At 29.2% G+C, this 25,098-nt stretch overlaps 1 protein-coding gene across 1 annotated transcript; it reads left to right on the forward strand.

The window, feature by feature from the left end:
* The first annotated feature begins 18,426 nt into the window (after positions 1-18,426).
* LOC121120191 (trypsin beta) lies at positions 18,427-19,434 on the forward strand. Its single transcript, XM_040715036.2, has 4 exons — positions 18,427-18,625; positions 18,682-18,890; positions 18,954-19,093; positions 19,157-19,434. The coding sequence occupies exons 1-4, from the start codon at positions 18,452-18,454 to the stop codon at positions 19,372-19,374; spliced, it is 741 nt and encodes a 246-aa protein (XP_040570970.1). The 5' UTR covers positions 18,427-18,451; the 3' UTR covers positions 19,375-19,434.
* Positions 19,435-25,098: the final 5,664 nt, after the last annotated feature.

Below are 25,098 nucleotides of genomic sequence, written 5' to 3' on the forward strand. Positions count from 1 at the left end.
CCTGTCAAGATACAAGCCAACTCGATATGATTTTTCTCAAAATTAAGGCATTTGTAGTCATCCATTAGTTATTGTTAATTTCTATAAACAAATAATTTTGATAATATTTTTGAAAGAACCACAAATTAAACTGAAAATAGCAAAAAAAAAAAAAAATAGAAATTTAATTCGATAATTAAAAATTAGTTGATTTTTAATGAATTTCAAAACTGGACCGGATCTAAAATTTCATTTCAAATTAAAATTTCAGAAATTTAAAAGCATTGTTATAATTTATAATTGAAATGGAGTATGAATACGTAAGGTGATATTAAAAGATAAATATAAAATAATTAATCATTTGATCTAAATTATTCATGTATTTTAGCATTTTAACACCTTCACTGATATTACACGAGATGATTATTTTTCAATTTTTACTTTTTGGGGAGTTTTAAAACGAAAATAAGTTATTAAATAAAATATTCATAATTTTAACAAGCTTAGAATATTCGAAAGCATAATCCTTTGGTAGTCTACAACATGTTTTATGCATGTTTTTCTTAGCTGTCGTTATAATTTCAAAAATTGTCTAATGAAACATAAAGTTAGTGGTAATTATAATTTAGATCATTTTGAATATTATATATATAAATAATAAATGTTAAGTAATATCTTATATATATATATATATAATAATTGTATTTAACAAACAAAATAACAGATATCTATGGATCGACACTCTTGAAATCAGATTTGCTAAAAATCCCTACTTACACAATTAATGAGCTCATAAATTATTGTTCATTAGCTATACATGGTTATATAATTTGCATAGAAAGTGATTCTTCTTCCTAGATGCAAAATGTGGTTTCATCTTGTGGTGCTACTAGTTTCAACACTTGTAAAACATCTGATCTAAACTAAGAGATAATAAAAAAAATTGTTTTAATAAATTACATGCATCAAATATGGAAATTCTAAAAAAAATCAGCTATCAATTTATGGGAAACTGGTAAAAAATGCTTATATTTATTCTTTAATATCTGATAAGTGTTTAAATAATTATTTTTCTGTAGCTGGTAAATCCGTTGATAGCTGCAAAAAAGTTGTTTGTTCTCATAATTTTAAACATAAATAATTTAAAACTGAAATAAGATATTTTGTTTGTTTTTATTGGTTTTGTATCCCTGTCAGGATTGTGGAAAGTTTTTTTTTTTTTTTTTTTTTGTACAATATTGAGCATACTTTTATCAAGTGGTCTTGGGATATTTTTTAAATAGAATTTGTTTCTCTTCATTTTGGAGAAGAAAACGTTAATAACTTACAGGCAATCATTTTGTTCGGTTTGCCGACACAGCAAATACGAAACACCTCTTCTAATAGTAGAACAAGGTTCGCTCATTGGAGCTCCATGGCTTTTATTGCCAATACAATGTGGAGAAACATTTTTAAAAGAAAACTTTAGGGCTATAGTTTTGTTGTCTACAGCTATATATTATGTTTTTTTTTCTTTATTTATCATTGATATCAATAAACATTTTAGTTTAAAATTACTTTCCAAGAAAAAAAGAACAACAAAACACAAAAGACATCAATGCACTCTAATACACGCGTTTAAAACAATGACTAACCAATAAGGCAAGAACAAGTTTTTGAAAGTTCAAAAAGCAAACATGAAATTTTAAAAAAATGCCTTGAATAACGAGGAAAAAAAAAAAAAAATAACAAACAAATGACTAGTTCGAACTAAAGGATTTGATTTTTTTTCAATTGATCTCACAAAAAACCATCAAGTATCTTCTTGAGGATGTACGATGAAATTTAATTAGATCTCCAGGAAACTTTCAAGTTAACATATTATTATCTGGAATATAGACCGTAAAAGCACAATAACAAGCAGCTGTACCTATAAGAACTCCTATTATTTTCCCCACGTTTATACGGCTTCAAATGTATCAGTTTCTCTGTGATAAGAGCTTTGCAAATTAAAATTGCATACTCAATTAATTTGGTCTATTCTGGAGTTTTTATTTTTCTACTCGATAATCCAAATATTAGAATTGGGAAAACCGACCTTTCTGTAACTCCCTTGAAAGTGAGCAAAACAAACTCTCTCAGTATCTGCAAAGCCTGACAACTACTAAAAGTATGAAACACATTGTTAAGTAACTTACCACAGTCTTTACAGGGAGAATTGAAAAAATATATCCCAAAGATATTTGAAATTGTGCTGTGAACTTCTTACCATCTGTAACCATGGTGTTTTTTTAGTTGAAAATGATAAGGATGTTTGTTGATTCCTGGGATCATGCTATTGACATTGTGAAATACAAACTGTCTGATTCCGAGCTCGATACATGACTAGTTTAAAAACAGTTGTTCGAAGGTATGAACGCTGTCATCGAGGGAGACCAATAGATTGATTACTATGTTTTTAATTATTTAGTGTGTGATTGTTTCACATAATTTGTAGTTCGTTGGAATGTTAGATTGTTTTTAGGTGTACGCCTAGGTTAGGAAGTCTAATTTTAAGCTAAAATGCTAATGTAATACAATTCCTCCTAGCAATTCATATTATATATAAGGTTTTGTATATATACCTACGGGTATGATATAAATACAGATAAAAAAATCAAAATAAAAACTTTGAACTAATTGATTGGATGGATTTTATTTGTGGATTTGTTTTAAGGAAAGCTCCATTTATTAACAATTTGTACTTGAAAAAAGAGATTGCCACTTTAAGTGTGAACATTATTATATACATTAATAAATCCAATTCATTGAATAAGAAATTAGATTGTTTAAATTCAAGTTTGATTCCATACAAAATTATGCTTTCATTGTCATTTTTTTGTCATGCCCGCGAACAACTTGTTTATTTAATATACCATGTTGTATTTGTTTATTTCCCCCCTCTGTACATTTTACGTCTTAAACATAGATAAATAAATAAATAGAACCGATAATTTATTTTTAATACCAGTATGAAATAGTGAAACAGAGGTATTTTTGAATTCAAGTTGGGGTAAATGAATTCAGCTCATATAAAACGAAATATAGGTAGGGATGTTCTTAGTAATATAGAACATCTATCTTTCTCAACATCTGAAATTTAGATCAAGATATTTTCCAACTGGTCACCTCCACAAATTTATTTATCTATTGTCGTGAGTTATAAGTGAAAAAAAAGGATAAAAATAATAAAAGTGAAAACTTAACGTCATAAAGCATCAAACTTGAATTTAAAGAGGCCCAATTTTCCGGGAATTACTTAGTTTTATCTTTTTTTGAATTTATTAAGTAGGCTTGAACGAGCCCAAAAACACCTGGATTCACTTTCTGACTATCTGTTATCTCTTTTGAAATATAAGAATATTCATAATTAAAATTTTTAAAAATGGTACGTTAAAAAGTACAAAGGATTTAGAACCCTATATATACTTTTAAAAACTCACACCCGTGTATGTAATATTACCGATTAACGAAAACTTGTTAGATCTTGTAGGGTTTCCTTTTACAAGCATTGAATAGTAGCATCTAATGAGGTCTTGTTTTACCAACAAAAAGGAAAGGTTTTATTTGGTACTAGGAAAACTGGCCAGGGGAAAATTGCCGGTGGAAGATTGCCCAAGACGAAAAAATTGTATGTTAGGAAAATTGCCCGTATTTTATTTAAACTTCATGAAGAACAATAACAAATTATAAGTTCGCTTTATATTGTTTATGACAAATATCATTTCTTAAATCGGATTCTATCTTCTAAGAAATGGATCGAGAAGATTGCTAAGGAGGGCAGTGGAATAAATAGCTTTTGGCCTCTTAAAATATGATTGAATACCATTCGGAATCGGATTGACCCAGGGGTAGTTTGGGATTGCTAAAAACCATAGGCAATTCATCCAAAACATCCTAGGAACACCTTTAATACCAAAAAATAGTTCCAAGGCCTCAAGTTGCTCAGTGGATCTGTTCAAATTTTAACAATTTTTTTCAAAAATTTTAATATTAATCTTTTTCCGTTTTTCAAGGTGTATAGAAACTAAAAATACCTGTCATTCCGATTTTGGCTTTGAAAATATATTGATGGTGGATGGTTCTAAAAAAGGTGAAAAACGTAATTTCTTTGTATTCTTTTTACTATAGCTTCGTAATGGCTTATCGTATAGCATTTATATGGGTATCAAATTCAAGCAAATAAACTGTGCTTTAATTTGTACGAATATGTTATTAACCCTTTATCTGTTCCCATGAGTAAATTTTACCCCAGATATTAAAAAAAGCTTGTTTTTTATATTTTTTCCTCTGTCTTTTTAGGTATTCTCCTAAGTTATTATTATCTAATAATATGATATACTAAAAAAACAATACAATATAACATACTCAAAATATTCTTAATGGTTGAAATTAGATTGTTTAAAACTTATATATTTATGTCTGTGGTATTTCACAACTTGCAGTTACATTTTCTCTGCTTTGTCGGTGGTAATCCTTGTTGCAAAGTTACTCATGAGTTTAACACCTCTTTCAGCAACATGATTGGTCACTCTTACTGACTTAACAAACTCCCATGCTGCAAAATAGGTTTCATTATTTTCCCAGGTATCAACCGGTGTAATAAGCCAGTCACTTTTCAATCCTAGAGCGTCAAAAAGAAAATGTGACTCTGGTCCTACCAAGTCTGTGAGAGATGTAGCTTATGTGATGACTTGAAAAACTGGCTTGCCTTTTCTATAACACTGCGGCTTTTCAGTTTTTGATTTGCTGGATTCACAGCTTTTGTTTATAGGCATTGCCATGCTCTCATGTGAACTGAATATGGTAAATGGTACTAATTCCTGAGTCAGATACCAAACGGGACATCTCATTTTCTTCAGAACAGAGGTTGCGAGTTCATTATCAATATTTCGATACTGAAGCATGTTCTTCATCAATTTCAAATCGTGGATAGGAGCATCGGCGGCAGATTTTGCTGTTATCCAGTGCTTTGTATAAAATAAAGCCATGAATTTATTTATTCTCTCTAGTTTAATGATGGTATCCTTTCTGTATTTTAGTCCATTTGAAAACATTAACATTTTCATAGCATATATATTCGCGGCCATACAACGGGCTTGATCCAATGAATACCTCGACTAGGTTTTTTACCGTGAATAATCAGGCACAGCTCTGCTTCTTCTCTGAAGTCTGCCCTTAGAGATGTCTTCTCAAGAAAATTGTTTATGCCATTAATTGATTTTTTCTTCATGGGGTCCAAATTTTTTTAAACATTGGCTAAAAATTATTGGATGGTCATTATCTAACATGGGCTGAACTTCTTTTAATTTACCAATCATTGCATTGCCCCCACCCTGACTCTTGCCAAAAATAGCCTCTCATACTTCTCCAATTGTAACCTCTGATAGATGATGTCTGCAAATTTTTCGCCCAAGTTTATCTTCAATCAGTTTTGCTGCACCGTTGTTGATGCCACTATTGCTAGCTGTTTTGTTAAATCCTAGACCAACAAAGTTGTTTTTCAGGTTTCATGTTTCCGATAGGTCCAATGTAGCCTTGCATTGTTGTCCGTTAAAACCTGTTATGAAAAGAACACCGATCAATTTTTCTTCCTCGTACTGTGGAGCACCAGAGACGAATACAGCGAGACTATTAACAGGTCAATTCTTACCAAAAAACGTACCTTAAATGTTTCCCATCCCAGTGTAATTTACAATATTTTAGTGGATTTCCCTTAAAGTTATTCTTGTATATTTGGCACGAACTATAGTGAATATTGATCCTATTTCGTCTAGTTGTGGACGTGGATAAGTTAAAAGGGTTAAGATCTGCACTTTCTGCTTTTAATTCTGCACATACCATGCCTGTAGTTTGGTTAGAGACTGTGATAAACAATCTGGAGTATTGCAAATATCTTCATTGGTAAGAACTGATGGAGGAAATTTGAGATCTATTGTTTTAGGGTTTGATGAAAATCCTTTTGTTATCATCGAATCCTCACTAGAAAAAGAACCTTCACAGTATACTGGATCTTCATCGCTTAAGATATCCTCAAGTTCTGTAGATGCAGTGGGTACTTGTGTTGAGATTCTATCTTGCCTTTGTTCACAGAAGCTTTTCTCTATCAACTTTTCTTTTCAAAAATCGTATCATGCCCTGACATGTGCGACTGTTGGGTTGTCTGTTGATCCATATAGAATTTAAGGTCCTCATCTTTGTTCTGATTTAAAAAGTAATCGATTCTTTCTAATTTCATCCAAGGCATTTTTTGACCAAATATCAAATATTTTCTTCTAATATTTTGAAAACTCAATTCCTTTCCTTTTATCAAGTTCGGTATCTCTTTTCTTATTTTGGACAACTTATCTGTACATTTCATGGATCATCTTGAAAACAATTACTGCATTTTGTAAGGAACGTGTTTTATTCTTGCCATACCCTAGAAAGGCATCACAGCATTTATTGTTGCACGAGCAATAAATCCGATATCACTATTTGTATTTGCATCCCTTAAATGCAAAAATACTGAAAAATCTGACAATTTGTCGGAAGTTGAGATCCCCTGATGCTGGAGCTGGGTTGTTGCAGAGGTATACATAACTGTGTGCTCTTGTGGAAGGATGTAATACTTTTGTTCGTATTTCCAATGACTAATCTGGTTTATGTATCTGGCCTACCACTTTTCCGGTCTGAAGTTCTTGTCCAGATGAAATATCTCAGTTGTTCACTAATAAAGTAGAGCTACCAAAATAGAACTGAATAGTAATTTGCATGATGCGTGGTATATCTAAAGAAAAATAATAAAAGAGTACCCAATAAATTAATGCGTCATATCTAAAACAAATAAAAAATTCAATGTTCAGATTGCACTCAAAATTAATTCGATGTATTTATTTTGATAGTACATAGATAAATACGCAGATCAAAAAACAAAGAAAAGTACATTGAATATATTATTATGTGTATGTTACAAACTATTTATTCATGAGCACAAATAAAGGATTAATAAAATGTTTATATAAATTGAAGTACAGTTTATTGGCTTTGATTTGTATTTTATTCTATTTTTGTATGGATATATGCCAAGATTATAATAACTTAGGAGAAGTATAGAAAACAAGCATTTTTTTAATATCTGGGGTAAAATTTACTCATGGGCACATATAAAGGGTTAATAAAATATTTATACAAATTGAAGCATAGGTACCTTTGATTTGATACCCATATCAATACTATACGATAAGCCATCGCGAAGGTATATTGAAAAGAATACAAAAAAGTCTTCTTTTGTTGCCCTTTTTTAGAGCCACCGACAATAAATTTTCAAGGCCCATATAATCCATGTAAGCCAGCCCTCCAAAATCCAAATGACTGGTATATTTAGTTTCTATAGACCTTGGAAAACGGGAAAAAGTCAAAAATTAAAAGGTTTGAAAAAAAAGTTAAAATTTGAACATGTCTATTGCGCGGCGTACTAGTAAGTAACTCTGGTTCCTTAAAAACAATCACCAAAGTATCACATACATCCAAAGAATCCCTCTAATATTAACAAAAAATTGTTTCAGACCCTCGGGTTGTGCAGGGTAGTTGAGGGTATCCTTGGATCCTTAAAAAACCACCGCCAATGCATCACATACATCCAATGCACCCCTCTAACACCAAAAAATACTTTCAAGCCCTTGGGGCTCTGGTGGTTTTTAGCAATGCCACACTACCACCGGGCCAATCCGATTTCGGAGGGTATTCAACCCTATTTTAAGAGGCCCTAAGCTATTTATTCCCCCACACCCTCATTACCAGTACTCTTGATTCATTTCTTAGAAGATTGGATTGAATTTAAAGAAATGCATGGAAATTGTATTGAATAATGTTACTCACACTTGAAGGTGTGAGACAGGAAAAAATATATCTAGATATTCGTCATAACTAATATTGAGCGAATTTATAATGTGTATTATTATTCATCATGAAGTTTGAACAGAATACGGGCAATTTTCCTTAGAGGCAATTTTCCTCAATCGCAATTTTCTCCAAGGCAATTTTACAGGGGCAATTTCCCCGGAGAAATTTGTCATGCACAGGTTTTATATATATAAAATATGTGAAAACTTTTTATCATTTCTATCTTATATATCTAGAGAAAACATACATTTAAAAAAATGAAAATCTATAATATGCATTATTTATAAAGACTATGGTTATGTATGTATAAAAGTAAGTTTTGTCGAAAGGGGAGGGGAAGAAAATGATCAGCAAAAAAATATTCGAAAAACTAAAACATACATAAATAAATTAAGAACCATTGAGAATATTGCTCTTACTATATAGAGCATAGATTGAACCAAATACTAAACAATTATACTTAACTGCCTATACATACCCTATAATATACGTAAGACCAATAACAATTAAGATTAATGCTCAAGCAAAATACAAATATAAAAACCAACTATGTCCTTACAACACGCAAATATACAACTGGATTTACATAAATGTTTACTTGTAGATTTTTATTGTATTTCTCAATCTTTCCCTTTAAATGTAGAGAACACATTTTTAAAATAGTTGGAACATTATTTCATTAAAATCTATTTCAACAAAACTAATACTATAAATAGATGTATGTGTGAGCTCTCTTTATCATTAATGTAGCCACCCTTAGTGGTAATAATGGCTTCCATGCGGGGAAAGGTAGGACCCCCACTGCAGAGGTAGTCCTCTGTCATGGGGCCCCTTTGCTGGATAGCAGTGCCTTTGAGGGCCTCAGAGTTTGGATGCCAGATACTGATGGCCTGCCTCTCGATATGTACCCATAGGTGTATTCGAGTGTGTTGGCATAAGGGCAATAGGAGGGCAAAGATTGTCAAAAAAGAGTTGAGAAGACCTAAAAAAAAATAATCTAAAAGACTTTTGCAACGGAGGTGATGGGTTTCTTTCATTGCTTGTGTAAAAAGTGGCCTGTGGACACCCACAATGTTGTTCCCACAGACTTTTTTATAGATCTCTGGACAGTGTTGTGTAAAACTCTTAGATGTCTTTAATGGTCCATGATGGATATCAGGGATCACCCTGTGCATTTGTCCTTAACTATAACGGGTTTAGTTTGGCCGTTTCGAGAGAGCCATTCTTCCTTTGCAACGTTTGAAATTTGCTGCCAGCTTAGACGGTGGTCCAGGAGAAAGTGCACCTTCTTTGATTTCTGAAATTTAAAATATTTCAATCCCGTTGAAATGTAATTTTCTCCGTTTTCCTTCGACAATGGACAACCCAGTATATGTATTGGCATCCATTTAGTAGGTCAGATAGTAGCATAAAATATCTTTTTATTCCTTAAAAAAAAAAAAAGAGGAGGTAGAAGCCAAAAAGTGAGAGGTGGAAAATCCGCTCCAGGGACTCCATGTGAATCAGTTTAAAAAAATTAGCATACTTGTACAAAACGTGATTGATGGAAATCCTATTCATTCATTATTACTAAATGTATTTGGTTCGATTAATGAGAAAAAGTGGATATAAGCAAGCTTTTATTATTGATATGTGTATCCTACTGTTGATAAACTCTAAAAGAAAAATCGTAGAATACTTTGAAGCACTCTCGACAAAAAAAAAAAAAAAATAGTGAAACCCCCAAAGTATTAATTTTTTACCTATGAATATGATCGTAGAAACCCTTTTCTTCTTAAAGTAATAGTTATATAACATTTAAGGTTATAAAAAGTAAAAGGTCAGAAAAAGGTCAATTTCTTCTAAATTTTATTGAAGGGCGTGTACTAGGGTTTCCCAATTTTAAGGTGATATATTAATTCCATCTTCTATTATACTGGAATGAAAAACTAATGTTTGTAAAGTTAAAGTCTTCAAATGGCATTTTTCAAATCAATAGCCATTAAAAAATAACTTTTTTTAACGACATTTCTGTTTGTAAAGCGATTCCGAAATTTCAATTTTTAAGTTATGTTGCTATATTTCATATTTTTGAATTTTACAATTATGCTGTTAAATTTCAAAAATTTGAATAAATTTCCTTCTCTCAAGTGACACATAAAAATATAATCCTTATTTTTCATTTTGAAGAAAAACAAATTGAAGCCCATTGAAATACTTGGGATACTCAAACAATTAAAACCAATGTGCTTTCAGTTGTCTTTGTAAATAAGTAAATATTTTGTAAGGGATTGTAACATTGCAAAGCATTATTTTATAACCAGGAGTAGTAACTTTTTCTTAGTCGCAGGCATTCAAAAATTAACAATGTAATAAAATTTGAAGCCATTTTACTTTATAGCAATTATAAATTAAATAGTATTTATTATTTATTTGTGTAAATATTATATTTTGTTATATATGTATTTAGTATTTTAGAGATCTAACATACAAAGCCATATGATGAATTATTCTGAATCTCGTTTTCATGTCATGTCCCATTTTTTATCTGTTTTCATGAAAATATTTTTTCTCACAATATCTACAAGATTTAGCGTTATTTTTACCCTTGAAAGATCAAAATAAAATTAATAATTTATAGTTTAAAGTTACATCTTTCCAAGATTCCAAAAATATTGGTATTTTTTAGGATTTGTTTTTCAGATTTAGGAAAAATACCTTGTTGGTAAAATATTAACTAATAAATTTAAAGTCAAGTCAATTGTTTGTTTTTGATCAAAATGGTAAAAATTTAAGTTTTCCTAAAATGACAACATATAATTTTATAATATACACATAAAACACAACTTGAAAGTGGATATTCGAAAGTTTTTTAAGATTGTTTCCTTGATTTTTTTATTAAACTATTTAGATTTATTGATAGTATTTGAAATGTTTTCTTTGTAGGTTACAAAACCAGAAATTTTGGGTTGGAAAAGTCATTTTTGTTTTTTTTCGATGTAAAAGCCAGGAGGAACATACTATTTCACTCTAATGGAAAAAATATGTTGACTTGTGTAATCACTACTACTGTACCAATATGGTCTATACATGAGGCAAGTGAAGACAAAATCAATTGATTTTTCAGCATATTAGACCTAAATATCACTTTTTTCAAGCTGTAAAAAGAAAATTTTGCGTCACTTAGCTCTGTTCACACTTACATATGTAGAACAGCCCCTATTTGAAATTGAATAGGGCAAGGCCCCCCAAAACATAAAGTAGCATTTGATTCCAATTTTATCAACACAATTTATTATGAGATTTCATTATGCAACTAAACTGAAATGAAAATTGTCAAGTTTGGTATTTATCCCTTGTCTTTAAGAGTAAAAATATCGGAGCAACAACAAAAAACAAAACGCCAGTGCGAACTCCTCTACCCTTTTGTTTGTGCCCATAATGCTACAGACACCGTTAGTATCTCAAACTGGACTGCTTACATAGTCAAAATTCCATTATAGCCTCATACAAGCAATAAGAACCAAAAGGATGACTTACTTTTGGCCTTTCTCCATGTGGCCTTCTTGGAGCCCTAATTTCAACTCATTGGATATGGCATTATTGTGTGTCTTAGGGAAGAATGTCAGCCGTATCTCTTATTCAAACTTGGAATTGCTCCCGGCTACCATCATGACAGCGTTGTACACCTTGGACAAAACCTTCATTGTCAAGGGCTGGCAACGAGTTCGCCAGAATGTCAAGGCTGTTATTTCTCTTGAAAGAGGATATATTAAATAAAAAATATTGCCAAATATTTAAAATATCACAAATTGTTGATGAGTTGTCTTATTTGATTCCATAATAATAATGTTTTTCGTAATTTAGTCTATAGTCATGCAAGTTTTGGGTCCCCCGACTGTAAATATATTTTATAATTACTTTTTAAAAAAATTGAGCCCATAAACATATTTTTCGTGAAACATATTATTATATTAATTAAAAATGGAAGAACATACATACATTTCTATGCAAAAAAAATTCATGACACATGCTTCTCCTTACTTACATATTTAGAGGTATTATATGTACGTAGTCGATGTTTTTTGTGAATATTATGTCACACAAAGAAAGTAATAGAATGAGGGGGGGGAAGGCGAATGCCGAATATGTAGATTATTTTGCATAATTTATACTTAAAAATATTCGAAGTTTTTTTCTCATTTTTTTTGTTTTTGAATAAGTAATCTTATGCTTCTAAAGAATGTGCGTAAGTAACAAAATGATATTCTTAGATATATTAACATACATACCTCATTCTTACAAAATATTTTATATTATAAAAATTTAGCAGATGCCACCCAATGTTTAGTCTACTACATACTCAAGAACAAAATGAATATATTTGTTTCTTCCTACAAGCAGTTCAATATGAGTACCTATTTATAAAATTGATGGGTCATCATACATGAAAACAAAATCTGTGTGGTCTCACTCATCACAAGGTAATTTTGCAGCAAATGCATAGTTCTGAATATGTACAAACCAGCTATCTATTCTATTTCAATACATAATCCGACCATTACTAAATTTGTTACAGGAGCTCCCAGTCAATTACCCCCATCAAAAATCCAACAGAAACGGTCTGAAAGATACAAATTTTTTGATAAACTTTCGATGAATTGAAATAAAAACAAACAATTTGATCATTGACAAAGTAAATTCATTTAAAAATGTATCTCAAAATTGTTGACAGTGAACCCAAATTTGGCTTGTTCTTTAGCATACTTGAAATTAGTAGCAATATTAAGTCAATTTCCCCCTTAAGTATTCATGTAGAGATTATGTTGAAGCCAGCTTAGTAAAAATACGTCGTTAAGAAGGACTATAAAGAATTAACATATCTTGGTTGACAAGTTGGAGTTATAATGTTTAGAATCCATAATTTAATTATATTTGGTTATATCAAAATGTTTCAAGAAAGAACCCCAAATAAGTTAAAGGTGGGCAAAACTATTTAATAATGATGCTGCACCAAATTATTAACACCTGAAAATTTCCAAATTACCTTTACGAGGGGAATTGAACTCACGTAAAGAAACAATATTCTAAATCATAGCTTATTTTCGACTTTATACAAGCATTATACCCAACTAACTGTTTGCTGGGGGGTTATATATAATCAGAAAGATTGTGACGATAAGCAAAGTCAACAGTAAAATAAAAACTGCTTTTTGAGACTGATAGCTCGCTGTACGGTCATATTCGCAATTTGCTTTTCTAATTGGTGATCATAAATTAAAATAAAACTCTCCTTATCTATATCAAAATTAAAAATGATATTATATGAGAAATATTTAAAATATTGAATAACCTGCAGCCAAAAATATAGTTTCAATATATAAATAAATATGAAATTATAAAGAATACTTTACTAGAATGGTCGTACAATTAAGAATCATTGTGTGTAATTCTTCCGTTTCAGTCTTAATCAAACCATATATAGGTATGTCACTATTTATTGTGATTATATAAAATACTTCATTATTGAAAAAACCAAGTTTAGATTAAAAATTAACTTTTGATTTGTAATTGAAGGATAAATGGATACAAAATTTAGGGGTTTGAACAATTGTCTTTAGTTTGGTCATAGACTCGAACCTGACATTTGAAATGTATCGAAAAAATATACTACTCTCTTTATTCTTAGTGAGTCATATAGTGCCTTAAAAAAATCAATACCTGTTCGGAAGTCTTGAATATTTTAGCAACTCGCAAGGGTCTGTTGGCAAAATTCCAATCATGATCCAATTAAGTGCAAGTACATTGAAAAAAAAATCAAGCTATTCTGAATATTATTTCAGATGTTGAGGGCCATGTCGCTAAATCAATTAGTTTCCTTATGGATGATTATTTTCTTATATTAAAGCATAACAGAGGAAAATACTATTCTCGTACTCTTTTGACTCTTGCTTCTCAATTGGAAAATATTTCACCCGCTTTATATAAATTATACATTTTTTATGAAGGCCTCTTTAAATTGCTAATGTTATATTATTTGAAGGATTTTTCATCCAATTTGATTGTTGGGTCAAGAACCGAATTAGAATCCTTTAAATATCTAAACACCAGATTGTAAAAATTGCAACATAAGGTTATAGTGTATGAGTTGCAAAAGATTGAATATTCATAAGGGAAAATTGCGGGGTTGGAAAACATGGATTCTACAAAATCATTTTTGTGCTTTTTCACAAATAATATTTCTACCCAAGAAATTGAATTAACCTTCTATTTGATATTGTTCATATTTAAAAAGATATATACAATAATCCACTTACTCGTAAAATATTTGATTGTCTACCATCAATTGAGCTTCAATGTTAGCAAATTTCAATCATATTCAATGTTCTTCTAAGGGAAACTTGTGCACAAATTAACTAATAAAGTAATTAACTCACGAACCATTGAGCGAACTAGGACGTATGAAAATATGAATTTAAAATGGGGAGTTTTTGTCATTGATAAAAGAGTTCTGTTGTTGCATAAATATAAAAAATATATTCAAAGCCCATTTTTTAAAGATAAGTAAAGTACGGTTGTTGATTTTAGGGATTGTGAAACCCTCCTTTTCTTTAAAAAAATTTAGCATCTGGATTTGTGATTAGAATTATTTAAAAACAGGATATGTGATTTGAATAATTGAAATAAGTGAAGTTTGGGTAAGGTAACTTTTTACAATTTGAAGCATTCTTTCTATGAAATATTAATTTTGATGTTATTGAAATCAAGTTATCACCAGGTTGGAGGTGTAAATTACTTATCTAAATAAAGCAATTATTAGAAGCAAAAAAATTAAAAATACTTTTGAGTCTTTTTTCACTTACTAAAATGCCTATAAAATAGTTAAAATGTTTCTCCGTTTGAGCTAAAGATCTTGATCAATTTGCACATAGTAATAACGAAGCTTTTACGAATATTGACATAAACTTTATACGAAACTTTGAATGATGATGAAAACAGGGCATTTTTTTTCAATCAGTGAGTCTAATGACTTATTTTCCAACATATACCTCATTCGAATTCAAGGAAAAATAGAGTTTATTTTTAGAATAATAATTTTATGTGATAATGGTAATTATTTTCTCATATATCGAAGTTCTCTTATGTAACAATCAACATTTCTATGTATATAACACAGGGGAACACCATCATTCTACCAATAAAATGAAACCAAGTATATAATTTATCTTGGAGCACCAAATGTAAAACTGATCTCAATTTTTTCTGGATCGTCAGGTTTCAAAAATATTTCAGTTAATATTAATTCGAGCCTATTATTGTAAAGATACATCTTTCATCATTAAGACAATCACCAAATTGAAGTACGACGAATAAAACTGACGTAAAAGGGTTTTTCATGTTTATAAAAATGTTTTTATTGATTATGTGTCTTGTTTTAAACTCGAGATATTTCCATTTTTAGGCATTTTTATTGATGATAAATTAAAATCTAAAGGTAGTAAGATATGATCATAGTGGCCATGTCATGCACCTGACTCCCCATATTTCAATATTTTCATCTTTTAACAATTTGAAGTGAATGTCACCTCTAGTGGTTGTGAGTCACCTTGAATGTGAAATAGTGGTTTGTTTAAAAAGTTTTATGAAGCTATTCATTTACAATTCATTAAGTTACCATGGAATGTGATAAGCACAAATAAATGACTAGACAAATTATTAAAAAAAATTCTAAATGTTTGTGCAAGGGAAAAGTTGTTTCTTTTTTAATAAATATATTATTAATTACTAAGTCTTTAACAACAACTGATTTTTGTCCCAAATATAGTTCAAGTTTTGATATATTTTTATGTTCAGCTGAATTCAAAAATACCATTAACCGTTGATGTAACATATTTTAGCACTTTTGGATATGTTAATCTGAAATGTTTTTCTTTTTTTCCTTAAATGCTTTTTTGTTACACATACGTAACATACCAAAACAAGCGTTAGTTAAACAAAATACTAAACAGAAACGTGTTAATCTGAAACTTTTTTCAGATTTACAACGAATCTGTTCATAAGTTTGAGTAGGTATTATTAATATAATGCATCAAAAATACCGTTTGTAAATGTAATCAATATATTTAATACCACAAGAGGGCGAGAGTAAGTTTTTTGATTAATTCAGGTGCCTAAACCTTAAAATCTGATTATAATAATACTATTAAAAAAAATATTTTGTGATTTTCTATTTTATTAAAATTATTTAAATGCAAATATTTTATTACTTTAATATATATTTAAACGTTCTGTGCATTTTTTGTTATGTAATAAATGTGCAACAAATCATTGTTAGGAAAACTGCCCTGGTGAAAATTGTCATTGGAAGATTTCCCTGGAAAAAATTGCCAGGTTATGTAAATTGACCTTATTTTGTTCGAACTTTATGATGAATAAATACATATAATATATTGCTTTTTATTAGTTATAACAAATATCTAAACATATTTGTTTTTTCCATCGCCAGAGGGAGTACTTTCAAGTGTACATAATAGTATTACAATACAATTTCCTTGCATTTTTTTAAATTCCCTCCCATCTTCTAAGAAATGGATCGAGAGGATTGATAAAAAGAAGGGGATAAATAGCCAAGGGCTTCTTAATATATAGTTGAATACCTGATGCCCTCAGATTGGACCAGGGGTAGTGTGGGTTTGTTAAAAACGAACGCCAAATTATTTCAATACATCTAAGGACCCCCTCTAATACCAATAAAATTTTATAATCATATTTGTGATATTTTCTGGCAATATTCAGAAAACGCTTATTAATTTATTTATATTTTGTTGAAAAGTATCAACTGTTTATCCTGTTTAATAAGCCTAGATCTGGGCATAAATTTATCTTTTTGAAATGCTACAACTATATTAAAAAATAGTAGGCAAAGATGTTACCCACTTACAATTGCATTATGGAATCCCTCTTCTCCATTATTTGTGCTCTAATAACAATTTTTTGTACATATTATAAAGTACATTCGATAATTTGATGGGTTGTCTTAGTGTATCTGTTTGCATGTTGTTTCTTCTTCCTTTTTTGGTCAAATGTATGGCAATTCGATATTATAATATATAAATGTTTATTCAATCAGTATATGCCAACCAAACTTCATAAATGGAGCTAGAAACTTTTTTATTACGCGGAGCCTCAGGATATTCGTATAATTTCAAGTTGTAGAAAGGGAAAAAAACCAATCCTTCTGGAGGAAAAGACGATTAACCAAATTTATGAGTATCCTCAAATATTGTGGTCCGGTTGAGCTAAAAGACTACAACATATATTGGATATAAATTTTACTTTGATAATTATTTTACATAATTGAATTTTATGGTGTAACTTGCAAAACAAGGTATATTTTCGCTTGGCAACGTTAAGTGTATTAGGTTTACAAACTGCAAATTAAGAACGGAGAAAGATATGGAATCATAGGGAAGATGTTTTCATAAAAAGGTGGTAACAAGCTTAGATGGTGCCAATGTATCTTGCGTACAATAGCATAACAATAAATTTGTATTGTTTTTGTTTATGTTTTGATATTACGGTCTAAGCCAATCAACTTGTACAACTACAACTTTTTTTTCCAAAATTATTTTTTCTTCTTTATTTTATTCTGAGTAAAAAATAAATAAAGTATTTAAGTGTTAAAATGTAATCTCAAGTAATTAATATCTAGCAAAATGATATTTGATATGTTAATTAAGCCATAAAAAAGGAGGCAATTAATTAGCTGATTTGATTATAAATTAACTCTTACATGTATCATAGTTTCTGAATCTTGTATGGAAATTTAATATGTTATGTTTATTCAGCTAATATAAAAAGTCGAGTCAAATGTGATTTTTTGGATGATTAATTAGGAAAAAAAAAAGTTCATTATGAATATTTTGCTATAATATTTACAAATATGCTTGTTTTTGTTGAATATATTTTTCACAGTTACAGTCTAATATTAAAATAGGCTTTATTTGCATTTCATTTAAATCTGCTCAGATTCTTTAAGAATAATCTAAAACATAATATTGAAATGCAGTCTCCATAATTTAGTTCAATATTACTATTTTGCGAAAATTTTCACAAATATGCTTAGTTTCGGAAAATCCATTTTGTTATAGTTATGGTTCATTATAAAATAAGATTTTTTCTGCATATCTATGAAACTTTTTAAGATTCTATAAGAATAATCTAAAATTGATATTGGTACTCAATGGTTCAATTTATTTAGATCACCCAATTTGGGAATGCAAAATTCCTAGCACATGTAATTTATTACGTATTTTCATCATAAATAAAACATTATTAGTAACGATAATTTAAAAACTGGTGTCAAAGTTAAATAGATACTTAAATAACTTATGGAAATACTTTAAAATACAGCTTTATCTAAAAAAAAATGTGTGTGTGCGAATTAAACAAATATAGTTTCTCATAAATCTAAATAATCAAATATTATTCATCATTGATTACTATATGTACGTTGTACTTATATAAAGGTTATGATTTGATAAAAAAATATTCATTTAAGAAAAGTAGTCTGTGTTGTAAAGACATTAAAATGAAGTATTTGTTGTGCGTAACATTTATATCAATTTGTATTACATCCATCAATGCTGGAAATATCAAAGACAGAATCCAGAATGAAGGAGAAGCTAACCCTGGACAGTTTCCGTTCTTAGCCTCCATACAAGATAATGGAGGTCACAGATGTGGCGGAACTATTGTATCTGAGGTGAGACTATCCTTATATTTTACAAAAACTCTCCAATTTATACAAAATACTTGCAGACACTGGTCGTTACAAATGGAAAATGTTGTAGAAGAGGAGCTTGGGAAATAACCACAGTCGTTGGAGGAAGGCACAGTCAGAGTGTTCCTAGTAGTTATGAGCAAAAGAGAGAAATTAAACTGATAGATTATAGCTTTACCTATAATACTAATATGTCCGTTGGTGAGCTATGTTCCTACGAGTTGAGTGCTCCATTCAAATTTAACAAGTAAGTAAATAAACATATACATATTTTTCAATCTAACAATTTATGTTTTGTATTTATTTAAAGGTTTGTCAACAAAGTGACTCTTCCATCAGAAAATGACATCATATATGGTATAGGAACTATTATCGGATGGGGTGTTTCTGGTACTGCAGAAATTGCGGATACTCCTAGATTTGCAGATTTTGACATCATTCCAAGACAATGTAAGCTGCTAATATCTTTTAAATTTTAAACTACATGAGTATTATTTCATATATTTCTTCAAGTATGCGAAGATAGTTACTGGGGCGAAGTTGATAACACATTATTCTGCACAGAAAGTGAAAAATCAAGTTATTGCTATGGCGATGCAGGTGGCCCTATGGTTCAAAATGGTATTTTTATCGGAGTCATTCCCTACCGAGAGGAATGTTCTACACTGAATAAACCTAATGCTTTCCCAAGTGTTCAATATTTTCTTGAATGGATCAAAAATGATATGTAAATTAATATTTTTCCATCTTTATATAAGAAATAAAAATAGACAAACGAATTTGAAGTTTCAGTTCTTTATTTTATTTCTTGACTTTTTTTTAATAATCTTATTCTCGAATAATAGTTTATATATATAAAAAAACTTGCACTAGAGAAAATGATATTTTCAAAACCTCATATTATTGTTTAAGTCTTCATATAGAATTGAAATTAAAATCTATTTTTTAACTGATTTGATAAAATAGGTCAGGTAAAAAATTAATTCAAATTAATGTCATAATTTTTGATAAAAAATAAATAATGAATTTGAATATATAACTTGAAGTAACATTTTTACAAAAAAAAATTAGACCCTTTAGGATACAAATGCAGTGTACTAATGTCAATGAACCAAATGAATCTCAGCTTTGAGTTAGTGTTTTTTATCCGTAGAAATTTTTTAATAATTTAAAATCACAATGACTAAGCTGATTGTTTTAAGCAAAATTCTAATGAAAATATTTTATTTTTACATTTACAATTATTAACATTTCATTACTATTAGTTATATTGTAAAATCTACTGATAGTGAATTAAAATCTTAAAAACGTTACAAAAAAAAATTAGCTCATGCGTCTTATAAATATTTACTATTTTTATTCAATATCCTTTTATTTGAAATAGTTATATTAGAAAATGAATTAAATATTATTGTATTTACAATTAAAAGTCCCTTAAGATGAGTCTTGATTTAAAATTTGTAGAAGAAAATTTTCAGGTTGGTTCTTTGAAGCAATCCAGTTTAATTTGTTTCGCGTGTTACAAGTATAAATTTTGATTTGTTTCTTGATTTTTACTTATTTTTGAATTATAAATGTTAAATTTATTTTTATCAAATATGTATACTTTCAGAGTTCTTTTATGCTAAATCATAAATACTATTATACTCATCGATCAATTTGAACGACATGAAGTATCTGTTGCAGAATTAAAAATAGGAAATTTATGCATCCTCCCATCCTTGTAGGGGTGATTTGTTGCACATAGAATATATTTATTTTTTATAAATTTTATTATTTGTAAGAGATATGAATCTATAATTTTTCTGTTTTGCTTATTTGTTTCAATAATAATTTCAATATTGAACATCACAACTATTTCGTCGTACTTAAAACCAAACTTTAAAGTAATTTTTGTTACTTTATTTACTACAAGCTTTAAAAATGAATTGATATTTTTGAAATGTGTAGCCGTAAATAGAAAAAACGACAAAGTTGTCTTAAAGAGTGTTTACCGTGATATAAACTGAGTACCGTTGTTATGATCCTAGACATGCTTAATAAAAGTATTGTTTATGTTTTATGTTTTGATTAGTGTGGACGTTTACTATTATTGCAGATTAATTCTTTGTTTCATTAATAGGAATTTCAATTTTTTTATAGTACAACCATCTTGTCTTTCTTATCCACAAACTTAAGATATATCTTTCGTTAATTCTATTATCACTCATAACTATGTTTATGACAAAATATTTTAGGATGTTATAGGTGTGAAGAGAAAAAACATAAAGTTGACTTTCACGAATGGCTGCTGAAAAAAAAAAACCAAAAATAATATTTATAGTAAAGGAGCTATCGTCAAATGGAGTGTTTCTGATATCCCATAAATTGGTGATATTCTTAGATTTTTGGATTTTGACATCATTATAAAACAGTGTAAGCTTCTAGTATCTTTTAAATTTTAAGCTACATAAAAATTATTGTATATATTTCTTTGAGTATGCATGGGTAGTTACTGGTACAGAGTAAATATCATCTTATACTGTATAAATTGTGAAAAATCAAGATATTACTGTGGTGATTCAGTCGGCCCTAAAGTTCAAAATTTGTGTTTTTGTTGGAGTGATTACCTACGGAGAGGAATGTTCCGAACTGAATAAGCCTAATCCTTTCACAAGTATTCAATATTTTCTTGATTTTATATCAAATTATATGTACATTTATATTTTTTGATTTTGATAATTAAAATATTATAAAAAATGAAACAAACCATTTTGTAATTTTTTGTCTTCTTTACCCATAAACCCAACATTAGTACTTCGTGACTTCTTATCACCCACAAATATGCTTATGACATCATATTTTAGGATGTTAAAAACTTAAGTTTGAAAAACGGCTACCGGAATATATATATATATATCAATAGAGTTTTTCCTATATTGGATATGCTTTAACAAAATGGTATTTTCGTTGAATCTGGGGATACCTGTGAAAGTACAAAAATATCGACAATTGCGTTTATATATATATATTTTTATAATTTATATAATTGACAATTTCCTATTTTCTTGCTTAGGGATTGAACACTATTCAAGATGACCATGTCGGGCGCTTTTCTACACAAATTTAATCACTTTTTACTTATAAAAAATTGACTCCCATGTTTGTAGTAGCGTATCCTCGTCTAGTAATATAATAACCCTGAAATTGTCTGTTTTATCATCTAATGTAAACTCCATTTCATCTTTAAAGAGGGATTCGTCGGTCTCCATTACTTGGAAACCATAGGGTTCCTAGATGTTTTAGTTTTAGTGGACACACACCAAAGAGCCCCTTGGAGAATGACTCATCTTTTCCACTCCACTCATGAATAATTTGCATGGAACACTATTTCGAAACACTCATATCTTTCGAAATGATTGCTTATACTAGTTAAGAGTACTTCGAAATTACATCTTCAGCTTTTGGCCTCTGATTCCAAAAGAAATTTTGTCATAATTGATGTTTACATTTTAGGAATGAAAACAAAAATAATGTTTGTGTATGGTCCATACGAGGATGTCACCCGGTTCTTTGCTGAGTTGTAATGGTCAACTGAAGGCATCAATTTTATGCTTGGAGACCTGAATATAAAATGAATCTGAAAAGGGATCCGGTGATTTTGAAAGATCTCGAAATTGAAAAAAAAAAAAAAAAAAAGACGGAGGTGAAGTGTTAGATGACAAAATACCTCCTTTAAAACTAAACCCACTACACCTAAATGAATTTTGTTGGCGTTAAGAAGTTAAGTATCCTTGTTAGGCTTTCCTGCAGCATTTTTCTACACATTACCCTATTTTTGCCTCCTTCGCATAAAGATATTAGAATTTTGACAAATTTTTGGAAACTGAATGTATCTCTGCTAATGATTGAAGAACGATCAATTAACCTTCTGAAGAACGACAGGAAGGAAGAAACATTAAGAAAGAAAAGTCTGAGTAATAAATTATAAAAACCTTAATGAAACTTGTGAATAAGGAGTTGATATTTGGAAGAACTAAACAAAATACTTTGATTTGAAAAACATGGAGGAATGATTTGCTCGAAAAAAAGAAAAAAAATAGTACCTGGAAAAATGTCTCAGAAGCAAACAAGGGATTTCTTCTCTAGGAGTAAGTAGTCAAATGACCGAGATTAAATTTCAGAGGAGATCACTGTGTTCTACGCAAGTCTGTGTAAATTTCAAAAATGTTACAGTGGCAAAAATTGTTTCTTTAATAAGGGAAAGGAAACGATAAAATATTGAAAATTAATACATAAAACATCATATTTCTGTGGAACAAATTTGCTCTTATATAAAAACTATGAAAAAAATTTATATCCCCGAGAATATTGGGCTTCCCATTTGATTTTTATAAGAAATTTGATAGGAAGCTTAAAAAATTAGTGTACGAGGAAATCTTCAAAAACATAGAATTACCAGATTTTATTAAGACGGGATTACTAACTTTAATTACAAAAAAAAAGAAAAAGATAATCTTAATATAACTAACTATATGCCTATTACGCTGCTAAACACAAAATACAAAATTATATTAATTATCCTTTCATAAACTGACTGGAGAAAACGTTGGAAGTCAGCATAACAATTGAGTAAGATTGATTTATGAAAAAAAAAAATACGAATACATTTTTCGTTTTAAAAGGAAACGGGAGAGAATGTTGCTATCACCCTTGTTGATTTCGGAGAAGCCTTCTACTCCATATTTAACGAGTTCAAAAACAAAAATCGACTCTTAGGATACAATAATAGATTTGATAAAAAAAAAAGCAGTTTCATGGAAATATTCCTAGTCAGAATTAAACATACTTGGTCTACATAGAGAGTTTGATTTCTCAAGGTATTGTAAACAAGGAGACTTGATTTTACCATTCTTTTTTATAATGGCAATGAATGCGTTATGTGATGGGACCGAAGAAGATAAAAATGTTTTAGCCACTAAAATCGATGAGGACAAGGTTCTGATGGTGATGAATCCTCTATCAATCTGAATAGAAAAAGATTACTTAAGATTTAAATGAAAACTAGGAATAATAATGTTAATCAGCATCTTTTTTAGAACTAGCTCGAAATCTTCTCTGGATCTACATATTCCTTTTTTTTCTTCCTATTATCTAATACTTATTCTAGAAGGAGTAAATGAGTAATAGTAATGATTTGATTAGTTAATATAAATAATAATTTAATTAATTTTTAAGATAGTGTTGATTATTTTTATGTATATGTGTATGGTTATTGTAGTGAAATAAATGATATAATAATAAAATAAAAAAATTGTAACATTTGCAAAGATCTAATGGAATTCAATTGTATATGTTTTAACTCTTTTTGAGATACGATGATTTTGCCATGAATAAATCCTTACATTAGTATAAATTTATAATAATATCAAATAAAAAATGTCAAATTATTTAATGCAAATTACTAGTGGCTTACAACTAAATCTGTTTTTTATGTGATTATATTTAATAATTTCATTATAGGAAAATAGTTACATCATAGAAATATTCAAAAGTTTTTTATTAAAGGATTGAAAGTAAATAACGATTTTTTATAATAAAGTCAAGTTATTAAGCACTCAAAAAGTTAAATATCAATATAAAAAAATAAAAATATTTTTTTTTCATTCATAAAAATAGTGATACTGTAGCATTGTATAGATTTTCAATATAAAATTAAAATAGAACCTTTTTTTTTCAAGTCCCGTTTTTTCTGTCGTTCCTTGAAAACGTTTTGAATTCTAAAGTACCCTCTAATAAGCATAAATTGTATTGTAAAGTAGATCAGATGAGATGAGGTCTATGCAGATTGGAACATTAATTTGGGTAATGAATAACTACTATAGAGACGCTATTTTGAACCATAGGACCACCTGCATCACCATAATAATATTTTGATTTTGGACTCCTTGTAGAGAATAAGTTATTATAAACTTCTCCCTTGTAACCATCTTTGCAGTCTTAAAAAAATAATTATGTATGTAGTATAATTTTTGAAATATACAATGAACATAATTTAATTTGAAATTGATGTTAAAACCTGTAAAACTCAGAAATATCAGCAATTTCTAAAATATGAGAATCACCCAATTTGAAAATAGTTCCCTTACCAAATATAATATCATTTTCTAATGGAAGAATGACTCTGTTGACAAACCTTCAAATAAATACCAATACCAACAGCCAAATTATTGATAGAATTATAGCTAAAATCTGACAGTATTTTATGCGATAGTTTCGTTAATAGAAAAGAACAATTGATTTTTTAACTTTTGAACTTCTCATTTACCAAGTCTCTAGGATAAATATTTCCAAAAAATGTTAGAAAATGACCAGTATTGTCGAAAGTTGGTTCCTTTTCCACCCTGAATTCTTTCTTTGATGCTTCCAGAATTAATAGATAAACTAATATTTAATATTTGTACTATGCATAACGA

Source organism: Lepeophtheirus salmonis, chromosome 6 (genome assembly GCF_016086655.4).
Source record: "Lepeophtheirus salmonis chromosome 6, UVic_Lsal_1.4, whole genome shotgun sequence".
Lineage (NCBI taxonomy): Eukaryota > Metazoa > Arthropoda > Copepoda > Siphonostomatoida > Caligidae > Lepeophtheirus > Lepeophtheirus salmonis.

Bases quoted from the DNA above. Each gene is read 5' to 3' on its own strand.
- LOC121120191 (XM_040715036.2), top strand. From the start codon at position 18,452: ATGAAGTATTTGTTGTGCGTAACATTTATATCAATTTGTATTACATCC. The intron at 18,626-18,681 runs GTGAGACTATCC...AAATACTTGCAG, and splicing joins GCGGAACTATTGTATCTGAG to ACACTGGTCGTTACAAATGG. The intron at 18,891-18,953 runs GTAAGTAAATAA...ATTTATTTAAAG, and splicing joins GCTCCATTCAAATTTAACAA to GTTTGTCAACAAAGTGACTC.